At 40.0% G+C, this 16,162-nt stretch overlaps 1 protein-coding gene across 2 annotated transcripts in view; it reads right to left on the bottom strand.

Moving 5' to 3' along the window:
• Positions 1–3,497: 3,497 nt before the first annotated feature.
• The window catches only part of net1 (neuroepithelial cell transforming 1), a 30,830-nt gene continuing 18,165 nt past the window's right edge, over positions 3,498–16,162 (bottom strand). Inside the window, exons 3-11 of one of the 2 annotated variants that reach the window (XM_056455870.1) lie at positions 15,770–15,832; positions 7,291–7,566; positions 6,738–6,800; positions 6,468–6,564; positions 6,309–6,385; positions 5,966–6,223; positions 5,698–5,868; positions 5,263–5,449; positions 3,498–5,171 (exon numbers count right to left, since the gene is read on the bottom strand). In XM_056455870.1, coding sequence (XP_056311845.1) covers positions 4,753–5,171; positions 5,263–5,449; positions 5,698–5,868; positions 5,966–6,223; positions 6,309–6,385; positions 6,468–6,564; positions 6,738–6,800; positions 7,291–7,566; positions 15,770–15,832 — 1,611 coding nt within the window. In that variant the 3' untranslated portion in view covers positions 3,498–4,752. Of the gene's footprint in view, positions 5,172–5,262; positions 5,450–5,697; positions 5,869–5,965; positions 6,224–6,308; positions 6,386–6,467; positions 6,565–6,737; positions 6,801–7,290; positions 7,567–10,141; positions 10,425–15,769; positions 15,833–16,162 lie in introns of those variants that run through there. The other variant, XM_056455871.1, reaches the window with a different exon arrangement.

Raw genomic sequence — 16,162 nt, 5'->3', positions numbered from 1 at the left:
CTTCAGATCGCTTAAAAGAAGTTCTAAAATCACAAAAAAAAGTCATTATAAATTTTATTACCGCTTATTAATGGCAGCTTGTATGGTTCCCTTGTGACAAGACCTGTCCTCTGTAGACTAGATCATCTCATTTCAAAATGCTCAGTTCGGCCTGTGTGGACTTCAAGGACTCAGCTTTGAAGTCTCTGAAACGAGACACAGCTTTGGATTGGACAGAATATTTGATGAGAAATTGAAGTGCAGAGTGATGTCATTAAAATCAAAAAAATCTGTATTGGCGGAAGTGAGAGATTGTTAAAGTTCAAGAAGGGATAAACAGTACATTACATTTGGATGGACTCATCTCTTTGCCCTAATTATTATTAGATTACCCTTCAGAGTCACTGTTTCAAAGGCATTAGGGCAGAGGGATGAACCCTTCCAAATGGAACATGTTCATGGATGATTATTGATGCCACATGAGAAAATAGTAATTTATAGTAAATACAATAGGTTTTTGAACTATGCTGTAGTAAAGTCAAAGACCCTTTAAGGCAAGTCATTTCACCCGGCGGCCATCTTTGAAAAACCTCTCAGGCTGTATGCTCAGGCATTCTGTCTAAATGGGGAAACATCAAATTCACATAAAAAAAACCATCAAAAACTGTTAGCCAAGCTTACGATTACATTACATTTGGAATCACCAATAAACGTTTACTCGAAAGAAACGAGATCACGACACCAACTTCATTTATGGCCATTCTAGACATGATCATCCTCTGAATAATGCTTCGTCAGATCGCACTAATCGTCAGAATTAATTCTTGACTTGGTCTTGATTGTGAATTTCCTCCAAAATGAGATTGACTTGTTTACAAGTTTGGTAGGTGTTTGAGTAGCTGTTGCTGTCATGTGATGTGCGTTTGACAGGACGGACTGTACCTCGCGTTCACACACGCTCTCAAAGCACCCGCTGACTGCCTGGAGCTCAGACATACGCATGCGCTGCAGGGCATGCCAGAGTGTGTGTGTGGTTACGTGATGTGCATTTTCAGTGGTGTAGTGTGGACAGAAATCATTTCTGCTGGATGAAACGCCAGTGTGGACGTGGATCTTTTTCGTTCTAAAACGACATTTTAAAGCTAAAACGTATTAGTGTAAACAGGACCTAATTTGCATCTTTGGAGGGAAAACATGGCTATTGACAAATGAAAGTCTAACAGAATTGTAACAGTATGACATAATGTGAGTAATTTTATTTTTGGTTTCAAACTAATCCTTTAATAATCCTCATTTTCAGTTTTTCATGCATGATCAGATGACCCTTCGTCATCTCCATAAAACTGCAATTCCCAGTATGGATGAAGGCTAATCTAAACCAACGATTACACCCAAAGTTTGTGTCGATCCATCATTACTTATAACAACATGAGAACGTTGACCTATAAGGTTTTTATTACAAGATTAAATCTGTGTTAGTCTTTGTCAAATGTTACATAACCCCAATCATGTAGGAGCCACACAGAGAAGACACACTCGCTTATGTAACCGTAATGATTTACTGTGGAGCCAAGAGTGCTTACGCTTGTTTAGACACTCAAGGGGGTAGGTGCTAATTCAGCGACTGTTCAAGTGGCTGTTTAGACAACACGCAGCCTCTTCAAGGCATTTGTTGCCAGATTGTTTTAGCACAAAATTAGACCGAAGTGTTGTTAAATTTGGAATAGTTCTATGGAAAGGCCATCATCTCCCGAACCCCCCTCTGAATGCGCTCAGTTACTGGTAAATGTTTTGTCTGTTGGCAGTTGTAAACTGACCATCATCTGTTTGTTTGACTTCCTCCCAGTAGACTCAATAAATGCTGTAACGTGAGGAACAATGTCAAGAGCGACAAGAGGAAACTCTTTATGATAACCCAAATGCTTGTAAATGCCTGCGACCATTTGCTGACCCTGGAGAGGTTATACGTCTACTATTATTAAAGTTTATTAAGCATTTTTTGGAAATAGGCTCACTTTACAACCCCCCTAGAGTTAAACAGATGAGTTTTACCATTTTAGCGTAGCATAAATCATTGAATTGGATTAGATCAAGGTGCCCAAATTCAGGCCTGGAGGGCCAGTGTACTGCAAAGTTCCAATCTCAATCAGACGCACCTGAACTAGCTAATCAAGCTCTTACTAGGCTTTCTGGAAACATCCTTGCAGGTGTGTTGAGGCAAGTTGGAGCTAAAATCTGCAGGACACCAGACCTCTAGGACTGAGTAACCCTGAATTAGACTATTAGCATCTCCCTCAAAAAAATGACATCATGTGACATCATCAATGACATCATGTGAAAACAACCTATATAAAGCTCATGTAGTTATATTGTGTACTGAGACCAAGGGGAAAGGATAATTTGCTATTTTTTAGCTGGATATGGCTAGGAACTAAACTCTCATTCCGGCGTAATGATCAACTTACCATTTTTTGTCGGCCTTAGTACACAATGAAACTTTATGCTAAGCTAAGCTAAAAGTGCTCTCGCCTGACCCAGAGATTGGCTGAATAGATAAAAAAATAGTAGAACTCAACTGTTTAACTCCAGGGATGTTGTAAAATGAGCATATTTCCAAGTTTTGAGTGCTCCTTTAAAGTAAATCGGCAACAGCGGGCAGCCTCCCTGGGCAAAATGAACGAATTCCGTTATCCCTAAAAGGCAGACATGAGGCAATACCTCCATAAAACCTGAACCTCCTAAAAAGCCGACTTGCCAAAGCGTAGAAAAGCCATTTTGATTATCCAAGTGCCAAATGACTTAATGCACATAAAATCAATCCATGCTGTGAACTCGTTGGTTGAGATTAGCTTTAAACAAGAACCGATCGCATTCTTGGGAAGCATCGTCAGTGTTCATATACAAAACTCTAGGATTGATCGTCAGACAAACAAAGTGATCGTGTGTTACTCGAAGCCAAACTCCAAAGCGAATCAACGGACGTGCTAAGTGACTCCTGACAGCCCATTTGTTTTGGGCCTCCCACTAAAGAGATTACCAGAGGCAAATACCATCAGTGAAGGGGGTTCAAGGAGATAAATGAAGGTATTTGTTTAATACAGGCTTATTTTCTTTATGCGGCTGCCAAGTTCTAGATCAAATGGAGAGGGGGGTTAGGGCAGTAGAGCTGGATAAGACACAGATTCAGAGTATGAAAATCATCCAATTGCTAAAAATGGAAGATGACTTGGGCATGTCGCCCACACCGGCGGATTTGTTTAAAAAACTTTAGAGTGATTCATTGTGAACGGAGAAAAACACAGAAGTAGTTTAACTAATTAACCTGCGTGTGGGTGATTCTGTGTCTGTATGTTTATTGAGTGTCTGTCTATCTGGAATTTATGGAAACAATTTCAAGATCAAGCTCTTTCTCATAATCACATCGGCATGTGTTATAGGTTTCATAAGGTCTCGGAAAATCTTTTAGGTTTGTAGTGCAGTGGAGGAACTCGCATCAAGAGAAAAAAGAAAGAACTCAGTTGTCAGATGCAAATCTTACACAGACCTTTATTGTTCTTTTAATAGTTGATTTTTACACCACATACTGTACAAACAGTACACCGCAGTCCTTCTGAATAATTTACATCTATTCCACTCGGTTACAAACTTTTACAGACATTTTTTTGAAGTGGTCATAACATACTTTAACCTTCTTTAACAGTTCATTCTCCTAAACATACTTTTCATCTTCCTTCTCAAAACAACATCGTGGCTTTTAAACCAGTGTTTCAAACGTTCCTACTTCATGAAGACACTACGAAATGAAAAATAACAGCAAACCAAAATCCATGGATGGTTGCTAATATCAAGTAGCGTCAATCATCAAGTCCATCTAGTCATTTCCAACTCTATTCAAAGCTTCCTTCTAAATCTCAACTCAACATTTCTCTAGCCCTCATTCAACTTTTTACACGACAGTCCACTTTACATCAACTTTCTGCTTCGACAGGCATGTACATGCACTGGGCCCTCATGATAATACAGGCAGGACTCAACAAGTAAAGCTCCATGCAAGATGCTACATTGAAAGTCATCCATCATTTTAAGGGGGTGGAAAACAAATATGGCTCAGATTTTGGGTTTTTTGTATAAACAAAAGAGCAAATTTTCCAATTGGAAATTTATAAAGCATATGACAGCATTTGTTTTGATAAAAACTATACCTTCTGATTTAAATATAAAATGGAGCTGATTAAAAAAAATGTTTAATGGGAATGTACTTGTAAGACTTGTCTTCCTGTAGAGCTTTGATTCAGTAATTTTCATTGCTTTGGATATTTCGTCTATTTTTTCCCCTCTCAGTGGGTGGTATTCCCTTCTAAAAGCTAAACACAGTGCTTTTAATAAAAACAAAAAGAGCTACAGTAAATATCTTATTGAGAAGTTTAAAAAAAGATAAACTTTAATTACAAAAAGAAAAATCATTATTAATAAAATAAATCGACCAAACTAACAGTAAACAAGACAAGTTGTGTGATCTTGCGCTTTCACACAAAACAAAGTGTTTCATAGTGATTGGGATGCGTCTTCAATCTTCAATCCCTTGAGATCCACACAGTCGCCTCACAAATACTGTCTTTCTGGTACTGGTGCGGCCCATGTGGACCAAGGAGGGTTTGTTGGGGGGGAGGGATTTGGTAGTAATAGCTGCCATTGTGGACAGTAACACAGAAACACTGCTGTAAAAACCATACACACACATAAATACAAGTCCTCCACATGGTGCCACTCCATCTACACCATGGTCTCCTTCCTCTTGCCCAATGGGCAGAGCGAACGCTTGTCCTTTTTGGATTTGCGGGGGGCAAAGGGGGCGGATATTGAAGACGATGATGAGGATGAGGAGAGGGTGGAGGTGGCAGATGGTGTAGGACTGGGGGGCTCCTCAGAGCTGGGGGAGGAAGGGGCGGAGGCTGCGGCCCGTGGACAGTTCTCATCCATTTCATCCATTTGGATGACAGTGGAGACAGAAGAAGAGTCGGTGGTTGGGGTGGTCAAGGACTCATTCTCAGAGAGTGTCAAATCCTTCTGGGTGGACATGGCATTGCGGAGGCAGTTGAGCCACTGTTGCTTGTGGAAGACATCGTTGACCTGCAGTGTGTGTGACTGTCCCTGAGATGCATCCTGAAAGCGCACCCGGAAAATGTTTTTGGCTATAGGGAGAAAAAAGGATTCCGTTGAGCCAAAGGAAACAACAAAAAGTAAAGAATGTGATTCACACAATACTTAGAGGTGTCAACTTACCTTTATCAGCGTTACTAAAGGCTCCTCTGAATGATCCTCCCATGCGGACGTCTCCATCCTGCAGGTCTTCCAATACAAGATCCTGCACCGGGATTGGCTGACGGTACACCTGGAAGCAATGGCGGTCATTCCGCGTCACAGGCCGTGTCAAGACCAGAACCTCCGTGAACAGAAATACGTGCAGTTTCTAAAGAGGCAGAAGAGAGGACAGGTTATTGACATGTTCTTCGAACATTAGACTGATTTGAACAGTTTTCTCTCCTGGCACTTTCAAAGATTCCACTGTTATTGTGTCATGTGTTTGAGAGACAAAGGAAGCCAATTCAATCCATTTGATAGCCTTATTTGGAATATGGTGGCTTTAGGTTTTAATTCCCAAAAATAAAAGACTGATTTGCCTCCAGCGGTTTAGACTGTGATGAATGTTAAACTCACCGTGCCACTTTTGTTGCGAAGTTCCCCATGGCAAAGCAAGCTCTTGCACTGCTCGATGTGTGGGTCTTTCTGCTTGTCTTCCAAATACTCTAGCTTATCGATATAGTATTGACATTCTGACTCCCCTTTCTTCATGTTTATGTCAGCCAGCACTGCTTGAATGACGCTTATCTGGAGACAAAAAAAACAAAGACAAGATTAAAACCAAATGTCACCAAAACGACTGTATCTGAGGGCCTACAGTTGTTAGATGCGTGCTCGCTCTTACCGCTTGCTCAAGACTTCCTTTGTCTGGGTGATCTGGTGGTGTGTGTCTTAAAATCTCTTTCAGAAGAAGGGGGTATTTGACCAAACGTGAACGAGGGATATCCAGGAAGCTCCACAAGTCTAGTTTCCTGCTGAAAGGTGACTCAAGGCAGCGCTGCAGGAAGTCCTGAACTCTTGGGTCCTGTTTCTTCTGGTCGAGCAGGGCTTTGGCAGCTAGTTGGTTGCTACAGTATGCTCTGTATGCATTTAACCTTGGCAGCTGTGGTGAAAAGTGAGAGTTTTAACACTCAGAATGACCCACAATTAATTTGCCTCATAATAATGAACAACTAAAAGATGCTTACCCAGTCAACAACAATCTTGCCGATCTGTCTCACCGTACCATCCGTACCTGTGGCCTTTGCCAGTTGAGCAAGAAGATCTGATAGGGTGAAATAAGTAAGTTAACACTTCTTGTCATCTTACACAGTAATAAAGTCATGTAAATATGGTAGGTTATTCACCTTCATGAAGAGGAATGTAAGCATCCAAATCTCCAAAAATGGCTGTTAACTCCTCTTCAGACATAATAGAAAGTTTCAGCATTGGGTCATGGTACGCCTGGACACACAAAATGATAAAAATAATAAGTACAGCTTCTAATTTTACAGCGAGAAACTTTTGGCTATAAATGGAGGAAGAAAGAAGGCTAAAGAGTCTAACTCTAAAAGTGCAGCCAAGAACTTAAGCCTGTTTGCTTTGAATGTTCTAACAAAAAAAAAGAATGTACAAACCTTTCGGGCTAACTTCAGGTCTTCAATCAGGTCCTGTTCTCCTCGAGACAACTCAAAAATTGCCTGTAGAGACAGAAAACAAATGGTCACATTCATAACCAAGAAAACTGTTTGGATTTTTTTGTCAAGGCTCTGAGATTCAGTCTGTTTCTCTCTTTGGTGGGAAATGTTTGAGGGGCTCACAGTTTGCTGAAATGTCTCATTACTAGCTGAAGTTATGAATGAGAGGTAGGGGCTTAGTGCGTCAGATCAGCCAGTCTGTGTTAGCACTGGATGTCTGATTCTGAGATGCCAGAATTTAGCCGGACATTTTCAGCTCGATTCAACCGTGTGCCAAAAGCACACGCCAAAAAAACAAGGCCAGACGAGAGAGGTAGTGTGAGAGAGAATAAAAACAGAGAGGAGGAACAGGGCGCTTTCCAAGCCCCAGGCCCTTTGGGTTTAATAAGTCACACAGGCCTGATTCAGTAGCGTCTGGCAGAGGACGGAGAGTGGATTTAATAGTCTAGGTTTTTCAGTGCTGTCTGGATTCTGTTGCTCCGGCTGTACTCACCTCTTGTCTCTTAATCTCTTTGGTGGAAAACGTTCCTTTCTGGTGGACGTCTAGGGTCTCTGACCAGAGCGTGCTGTTCCGGCGCTTCGGTGGTGTGGGAGCCGCAGCCTTACTGCATGGCTTCTGCTGGGGCACGCCCGGAGACCGCCCGTCACCCCGGAATGAGGCCTGGAGGGTCTGGCCGAAGCGTCGGACGGCCCCATTCTTCACGGGAGAGATGAGGTTCGCCAGCGAGGTCACTCGGCCAAGAGGCCGCACACGCTTAGTACAGGGTTCCTATGAGACAAATGGATAAAGATAAACATTAAAACTTAATCACCCCCCTCTGACCACAAGCAATCCCTTAGTGTTTTACTAACTGCCAACTGCCAACACAAGAAGGCTAATGTTAAGAATACTCCACAAGCTGCTGTCTTTCAAACATGTGAGTCACAGGATACACTCTCCACTGGTGCGGGTGTGAAGGGGTCAACTGGAGGTCAGGTCAATTGGTGTTTCCTGGGTGACAGACAGCTAGGCGGATGCTCTGTTCTATGGAGTTAACAGCTGTAAGCCAGTCACACACACATATATGTGTGTGTGTGTGTACATTTAAATGTATACAATGTATACAAATACTAAGACCCTTTCTGACCACAACCCTGGAGGACTCACAGTTCAAAAGGCATTTCTGGAATTTAGGAGACTCCAGTCAGCTGTCCCACACTGATGACCCACACACACTCAATATCACAGCCTAACTTTAGCAAACAGGCCTCCTAATCAGAGCTGTTGTTCTCTTTACAGAATAATTTGCTTTCCCAGTGGGAAGTTTGAGAGCCATTGCTTGTGTATATTTATGTGGGTCAGATGGACCACCACCGTGAGTTGCAGATCGGGCCTTGTAAACAAGGAGCACTCTACCCCCTTTATCTTCCTCTTCTCTTTCCTTTCTTCTATTAAGTGCTGTTTATGACTTCATGTTGAGGCAGGCCCCGTAGGCCTCGCGTGAGAGATACAGACGCACCTGAACCCCTTGGATGGGGGGAGGTGAGCATTTTCAAACCCAAAATCCATAATGACTGGGCCTCCAGCCAACCTCAACAGACCTGAGGGGGGGGGGGGGGGGGGGGGGGGGGGATCAAAGCAAAGCAGATCTGAGACCTTGATCATGCACTCTCTAGAGATCTAACTGAAAAACTACTACCATTGCAGGATCAATGCAAGCTTTGTTGACAAAAGCAGGTTGCATCATTTAAGCAGCTGGAACATAAAGCACTATATACTTGCACCTCTTAAAATGCACATTTCAATAGATTTTTCACCACTGAATGGTTTTCCATGTGCTGAAATTTTATTAAAAAGGCTGTGTTGTTCTCATCTTGGCAGAGTAAAACCAAGGAACCATTTCATTAGCTGACAGACAGTTGCTGAGCTGATCTATGGCTTAAGTAGCAACTGTGGTCCATGCCTAGCTGGACTTGGCCACCCAGTTTCCCCTGTCTGATCCTTCCCTGTTATATCATGCAAGTAAACATGAAGACCACATCTGAACCTTCTTCACTGGTGGCCACAAACATAAGAGAATGAAGAGACTGACCACAGAGGAAGCAATCAGACCCAAAACTAAATTCAAGCACTACCTGTGTGAACCATCAGTGACTCCATTCAAATAATTACTGTATTGCTGCTGCCCACTGCTGTTTAGGGAAACCTGGAATAACACACTCCTGTTTTTGCTTTCTTTAAACATGACAGATTATCCAGTGGAAAGAGAAACATAAAGCCAGACAGACTGATAGATTGTGGCTATTTCTAGTTTTGTTAACTCTTAGGGACCCCCTGGGAGAGTCAGATTGAGATAACTTAGCAGGGGGATGCCTCCCCCACAGGAACTAAAGTTTAGACTATTGCTGTGTAACAATGTCTGTTTGTTTGCTTGGCTAAACTTTGTCACAAAATTGTCTTTCTTTTTGAAGTACAGTTTGTCTTTAGTCATTATCATGTTTAAATAAAAAGAATAGCAGTATGTGGTATTGTTTATGCTCTTTTCTCAAAATCTGTGACTGACAGGAATATTGAAATTAAAAATATTAATGGCAAGCCATACATACTATTGCGTGGCAATTAAAATTTATATAAAAATTAAGGGAACCAAGTGAACAGTTTTTCCCAAAGCAATGTGCCTCAGCCTTGAGCCACAACTTCCTTAAAATCTCCTGATTCATTCATAAATTGCTACTTCTGCTTTAGCCTTACTGACAATTAAACCCTTTCTGTGTCCACTTCCGATTTAGAGTAAAAATCACAAATAGGAATAGCAACCTACTGAAGGGAAGTAAGATTAAAGCCTTTTTCTTTTCGTTCCCTGCATTTTAAATGCTCAACTGGGCTCTAGCACACCTGGGCTATGGCTGTGACTGCTTTCAGACACCTGGAATGCTCTTCATCTCTGCATGCTCTCAAACCTTCAGAAAAGCCCCAAGGAGTTCCTCAAACCATTATTATAGGTTCAGATATTCTGCCCAAACAAACAACTTTAACACTTCCAGTATAGGTGCTGTTAACCCCCGCAATGGGTGAGACATTTTCAAAAATGGTTAAAGCATAACCCAGTAATTCAATGACTACATAAGGTAAGACCTTTATCCTGGCTGATTTGCTCAAAGACTTAGTTAAGTTTCACCTACATTCACACCCTTGAGAAACACACCTGTGGTTCTTACTGCTTTAAAGGGCAGTGTGTGTATGAGATAAGAAAAGGACAAGGTGTGGAACTGCTTGATAAAGAAATAGAAGAAACTCAAACATGCAAAACAAAGAACCAAAAGAAACAAGCCAGAATTTGTGATAAATAGCCTTTGGATCTCACCTCTAGTTCTTTGTACGCCTGGTTCTGGTAGTCTATCTTTTGTAAAGTCCGTTTGATAGGTACCACACAAGGTTCATCGTAAGCCACCATTTCTTTCAGTAAAATCCACTGACTGGTTTCTGTTATTTCCAAGGGTTGATAATAATCCACAAGTGGTTCTTAAATAAAAGCGTGATGTAACATAACGGGACTCAAAACCTCAACGTCCCCCCAACTCGTGATTGTCCGCCTGAGCGGAGCTTCCTAACTTCTAAACACACTGTGTGTGTGTGTTCTAACAATCTCTAACTTTGTTCTAGGGATGTGAGCGGTAGGGAGTGCTCATATAGAGTTTTGAAAGGGTGGAGCTAGAATGTAAGCTCACCAATGGGAAGAGGATGGGCGGAGGGAATATGTAAAAATCTCTGAACAGACAAAGTCTGAGAAAACCTCACTATCTCTGATACCACTTATCAACAAAGCCAAACTTTGTCTACTAATACAAATAAATCAGAAACATAGTAGCAAAACAAAGCTGGAGAGCTGTACATAAAACAGAGCTTGTAAACATTTTGTAAAAAGACATGAAAATGCTTTTTATCTTTAAAACTCGGTCTTTAAATCATGTCAATTTATATCCTAAGCACTGGTGGCTTTCAAAACACATGAACCAACCAGAACTCTCAGATTTTCAGCACAAGTCTTTAAGATAAAATAAAAAGCAAAAAGTCCAGCTTCAGGGTGAGTGAAAGCAAGTCTGCTTCTGTTTGCAATGTGGATTGCTTTATGTCTGTCTTTTGAGTTGTATGAAGGGTGTAAAAGTACAGGCATATTTGCTTTGAGATCTGCCTAATGAAGAACTGGGTCGTTATCAGTCACTCATCAGCAGGGGAGGGGGTGATCAATTACAATATCAATCAGGGCAGAGGGGGTCACATGCACACAGAGCACTGGTGGTTGTCTGTGTATTGGAGGTGTGTGAGGAGGTCTGATGTGTCACAAAAAGTTTCAGTGGTCCGAACTAGAAACTGAGCAAGACCACGCCATAAACAAATCCTGCTTAACAAAAGACACTTCTCAATCCGTTTTTTTCTGAGCGTACACAAAACTGTGCAGCCATTGACCTTAATGTTTGGGTGACCAAAAAACCCTAGGGGTATGATTAGCTAAAGACCAAAATCTTTTACTGCTGCCTTCCCACACTGTCAGCAGTGGTATTAACTTTTGCAGCGCAAATGGACCATCATGAAGTGTCAGCGTGTTTTAAAGATTTGTGTTAAAACGTGTGAAAAAGGCAGGAGTGCATGCTAAGCAAATGGAGATGAACGATGTGCAGACTCTATGCTAACCCTCCTGTGTCAATACAAGAGTGTGAAACAGGACATGCGTTAGTGTGTGTTTGTATCAGGACACCTTCCACTGCTTAGTGGACTTGTCAGCGTTAATTACTAATTAGGTGATGATCAGTTTAAAAGGTATTCTCTAGTTTCATAACTAATCCGTGACCCATCTTAGCCACAATTACTGTATATTAGATATTCATAATTTAGGAGCCATTTATTTGGTCATGTGACCACAACATAATATTCATGTATAATACAAAAAGAATATAAGTGGTTGAAATTTGAATTTCAGTGTAGATATAGCAGGGTTCCTCCATTACTTATCCTTGGGGAGAAAACTTTCATACTGTTCTCGGTGTGTTTTGATGAGAGGTGTGGCAGCCATATTGCATGAGAGCACAGCTTAGCCTGCACCCCCTGCGGGCTAACACCTCGACACACATGACAGCTGGACATCTGGGTGTGAAGCAAAAACACAGCACTCCTCTTTAGTGTTAAACGCACAAGAGTGACTCACTTCATGAGGGCCGTGTGTGAGCTTGCCTGACGGGGGGAAATCTGAGCTACATTGCTACGCTCTGATCTGATAAACCTCTGTTGAAGAGGCAGTGAGCAAAACAGAGTGCAGTAGATCACAGCACTGCCCCCTGGTGGATAGTTCAATGGTACTGCTGTCCAGGTGGCTGTTCATATTATAAATGATGTTTGTTTGTGTCTTAATAATCCATGATGTGTTTGATAAGGATTGTAAAAGCATCTATGTTATAGAACACTTCCATATATGTTGGAGGAAACTGAATACTCGTAAGTATTCATCCACTAAAACAAAGTTGCCGTTACAAGACAAGCCCATGCTTGGATGTGAGCTTTAGACATGTGATGTCAGAGTGTAGGTGTACATCAACAGGAACACTGTTTTTCTCTGGAATCACTCATCATTTGACATCTCAACATCCCAAACCTTTATCCATTTATTCTGTTTGGATTATTTCTGATTTTCCTTCGGTAATATGATCTATCACAATATTCCAGCGAAAACTATGAATTTCATTATAATTATTATAATTAATTTTCTTTTTTTCTTCTTTGAGCCCATCATTGAGTCTATTTATTTACTTGTGTACGCGTGTGTAAATATTTATTCAGTTTTATATGATTCTCAGTAATGCTATTGAATATCTAAATGTTTAAATGATTTGTGTACAATACAGTTTGTGTAATATTCTTTTAGTCTATATATTACATGAGAGACTTGCGTTGTTTACCAAACAAGTGGTTCTAGTTGGATTTGCACTGTAAACTTTCAAAATTAAAAAGTAATTTTTTATTTCATTGGGTTTTTATACTCTCAAAATCATTTTGCATTCATCTGTAGATTTTGTACAACATTCTGTGCAGAAATAGCAAAACATGTCAGCAGATACTGTCTGGGGCCTACTTAAAACTCTAAAAAGACTGTTCCAAACCTGTAAAACTTTCTTTCATGCAACAAAAATAAGACATTTTGAGTAAAGCAGCTAAAAAAAAGTTTCACATGACTTGGAATATAGTGCACAAATCATACGAGCCACGTTTAGAGTACATTTAAGGTGTATCTAGATTCTTTTACCCCCTAGAAATGCTTTAGCTTGCTTAAATATGGGGTGTCTTTTAGACTTAATATTCAATATTAACATTGATTTTGAACTGAACAGTTATTAAATAAATAAAGTGAACTAAATCAACACTGATCTGAACAAAGCGGATAGCTTTGCTACCGTATAGGATTTTGCTTCATTGCAAGTTGTAATGATTGATTATTACTCTCTAGCTTAACAAAATTAATCTGCTTTGAAATAGTCAGTATTAAGTGACTCCTTTTCCTTGAGGACTGTATTACGAACTACATTAAGAACATCTCATTTGAACAAAATGAATGTTTAACAACACGAGGGTGAGGAAGTGATAAGTTTTGCATTTTAAGGTGAACTGTCCACCATCTTAAACAATCCCTCTCAGTTCCAGAAAACAATTGTTTGCGACATCCTCTTAAAGCAAAGAACAAAATCAGAGGATCTGCAAACGATTGTTTTCTGGAACTGAGAGGGATTGTTTAAGATGGTGGACAGTTCACCTTAAAATGCAAAACTTATCACTTCCTCACCCTTAATATATTAAGATAGAATGTGACGTGCAGTTAAATACAAAAGTATTTGGCACAGTGAGCATTATCCAAAACCGCTTGACATCTACAGTGGAAAAACTAAATTCATTATTAAAAAATTCCTTCATGTCATCCCAACACAAATCAATTAAGTTAACTTAATTATTTTCACAAATTTAAGTGGATTGAACACAAAATATTTAAGTTGTCCTAAAACAACCTCAACAATTGTGTTGATTCAGCTTATTTTAAACAAGAAGTTTAAAGAAGCGGCAAAAATAATTTTCTGAGTGTGTTTGACACTATAATTTGCTTAATATTTCTTTATTTGTGCTACCAAAACTATATAAAAACATTGATTAAAATAAATAAATAAATAAATCGCACACATCCTGACATTTCACAAGCATATTTAACTCTGATTGACTCAACTCATTCTCAACAGAGACGGTTGCCACCAAACAGAGCAGGTAACTAAAATAACACACAACTCCTTCCAGACATACATCACAGTCAGGACACATCCCACACACACAAACAAGCCTCTTTCTTACACACTCTCATACTTGAACAGGAATATCGCAATCTGATCTAAACATTTGGTCAGTCTTCTAGCTACACAAGTAGAATTAGTCATGAATAAGAACGGTGACCTGTTAAACACAACATTATGACACTTCTCAGCTCGATTGTGCAAATTTTGTCAGTTCCATTAAGCAGAACCTAAAGCCTATTTAGGATATCTTAGGATGTTGATTTGATTTCATCAGAACAAAGGCCCCGAGGGCAGTGCAGAGGGCAATAGAATAGTTTCCATCAGGACAGGTGACTGTATGAAGCCCACCCCTCCCCCAAATGTGAGGATGTGCTTTAGGGAAGGGAGTTGGAATCTTGTGTTAACAGCACATTCAAGCAAAACAAGTTTCACTTCAGAATAGTCTGGGTCAGAATGGACAAGTGACTGAAAGATGTGAATTGAAGGATTTCTCAAACTGTGTCTATCCATCTGTGTGTGTATGCTTACTCGGATTATTAACTTCTAAAAATACACATGCAGGATTCACTGCTATCAATTCTGGGCGTTTTGTTTTGATATATTTGGTTATTATTGAGTAATCTTGACCATATTTTTTTCCATTCCTTAAGGCATAAATGCTTTGGTGAATCAGAGCTTTCTCGTCTCGTAGGCGCAAGACTGATGAAAGTCATTTGAGTTATATTGTTCTCCCGTCTGTCAAAGTACAGAAAATATAGGCGGTGCTCAGCACAACCTCTTGATAAACTGTAAAAACATTCAGTTGCTATGGATGTGTGTTTAAAGGGAGAGATAGTTCATGCAAAAATGATCATTTACTCACCGTTTACTCATCCCTCAAGTGTTTCCAAACCACTTTCTTCCTTTATTCTGTTCTGTTTCTTTATTGTATTCAACATAAAGAATAATCTTTTGATGAGAGAGCTGAAAACCTATAACCGTTGACTTCCATAGAAGGAAAAACAAATACCATGGAAGTCAATGGTTACAAATTTTCAGCTCTCTCTTCAAAACACCTTCCTTTGTGTTTAGCAGAATTATGAAACTCTTAAAGGTTTGAAACATGTAATGTTGAGTAAATAACGACTGAAGTTTCATATTTGGGTGAACTATCCCCTTAAGTCAACCATCAGATGGAGAAAAGTCCAAAAATAAACCAAAGATGAGTCAAAATCAGCGTGGCATCAAATTACAGAATTAGTTAGTTTACAAAGCTGTGCGTCTCAATTAAATCCTTGCTGAAATGAGAATAATTACTCACAAGCAATCATGGAAAGTTTGTGTGTTTGGAGAAATGACCTTTTCGATTATCAGTGGTAAGATAATTATTTAAGATTAATTTCCTCATGTTTAAGGTTAAAAGACTTTGATTTCTGGCACAAACATTTTCATCTAAAATACTTGCAAAAAATGGCTTTGATTTTGCCGACGAATACGCCAGAAAGCAGGAGTGGGGGCGTCTTTAACTTTTTTGATCAGTCTTGATGTTATAATGAGACCTTAAATGTTGTTTTGAGGAATGCTGTGTGGACAGACTCACTTCAGGGAGTGATTTAAAAAGCTCTCTTGTGTGTTTTGATATATCTGTTGTTCCCAATCTGCCCATTTTGTTTATCTGTTTTTCTTACCTTGAAGTCAAAGCTGCACAAACTGACTGCATCGGCATCATCCTTTTCCCTGCGCTTGCGTTTCTGCAAAAAGAAACAACCTATAAGTATCTGAAGCACAATACATATATTTTATAAAAGGGGAAACATATATATGTTTAAAAAAGTCAAATATATGCAAGAGTAACCAATGAAGACAATCATTTGTTAAGTTCTCTACAATTTCCCTTTGGTTTCCTTTAGAGTATGCAAAGTGCTGTCCTGAAAGTTAGTATTATTACGAGATACAATGGCTCCTAAGGAGGTCAGACTCAGGAAGGACATCATTATCCCCGAGGCCTTTTAGCACCTGTGTGTGTTTGTGTGGGGGCTGGCAGGGCATCTGGATAGTGAAAATTCTACCTGTGGAGTGTG

This window comes from Danio aesculapii, chromosome 4 (genome assembly GCF_903798145.1).
Source record: "Danio aesculapii chromosome 4, fDanAes4.1, whole genome shotgun sequence".
NCBI lineage: Eukaryota > Metazoa > Chordata > Actinopteri > Cypriniformes > Danionidae > Danio > Danio aesculapii.
Note: the sequence above shows the minus strand (reverse complement) of the source record. Positions and strands in the feature narration are given on the sequence as shown.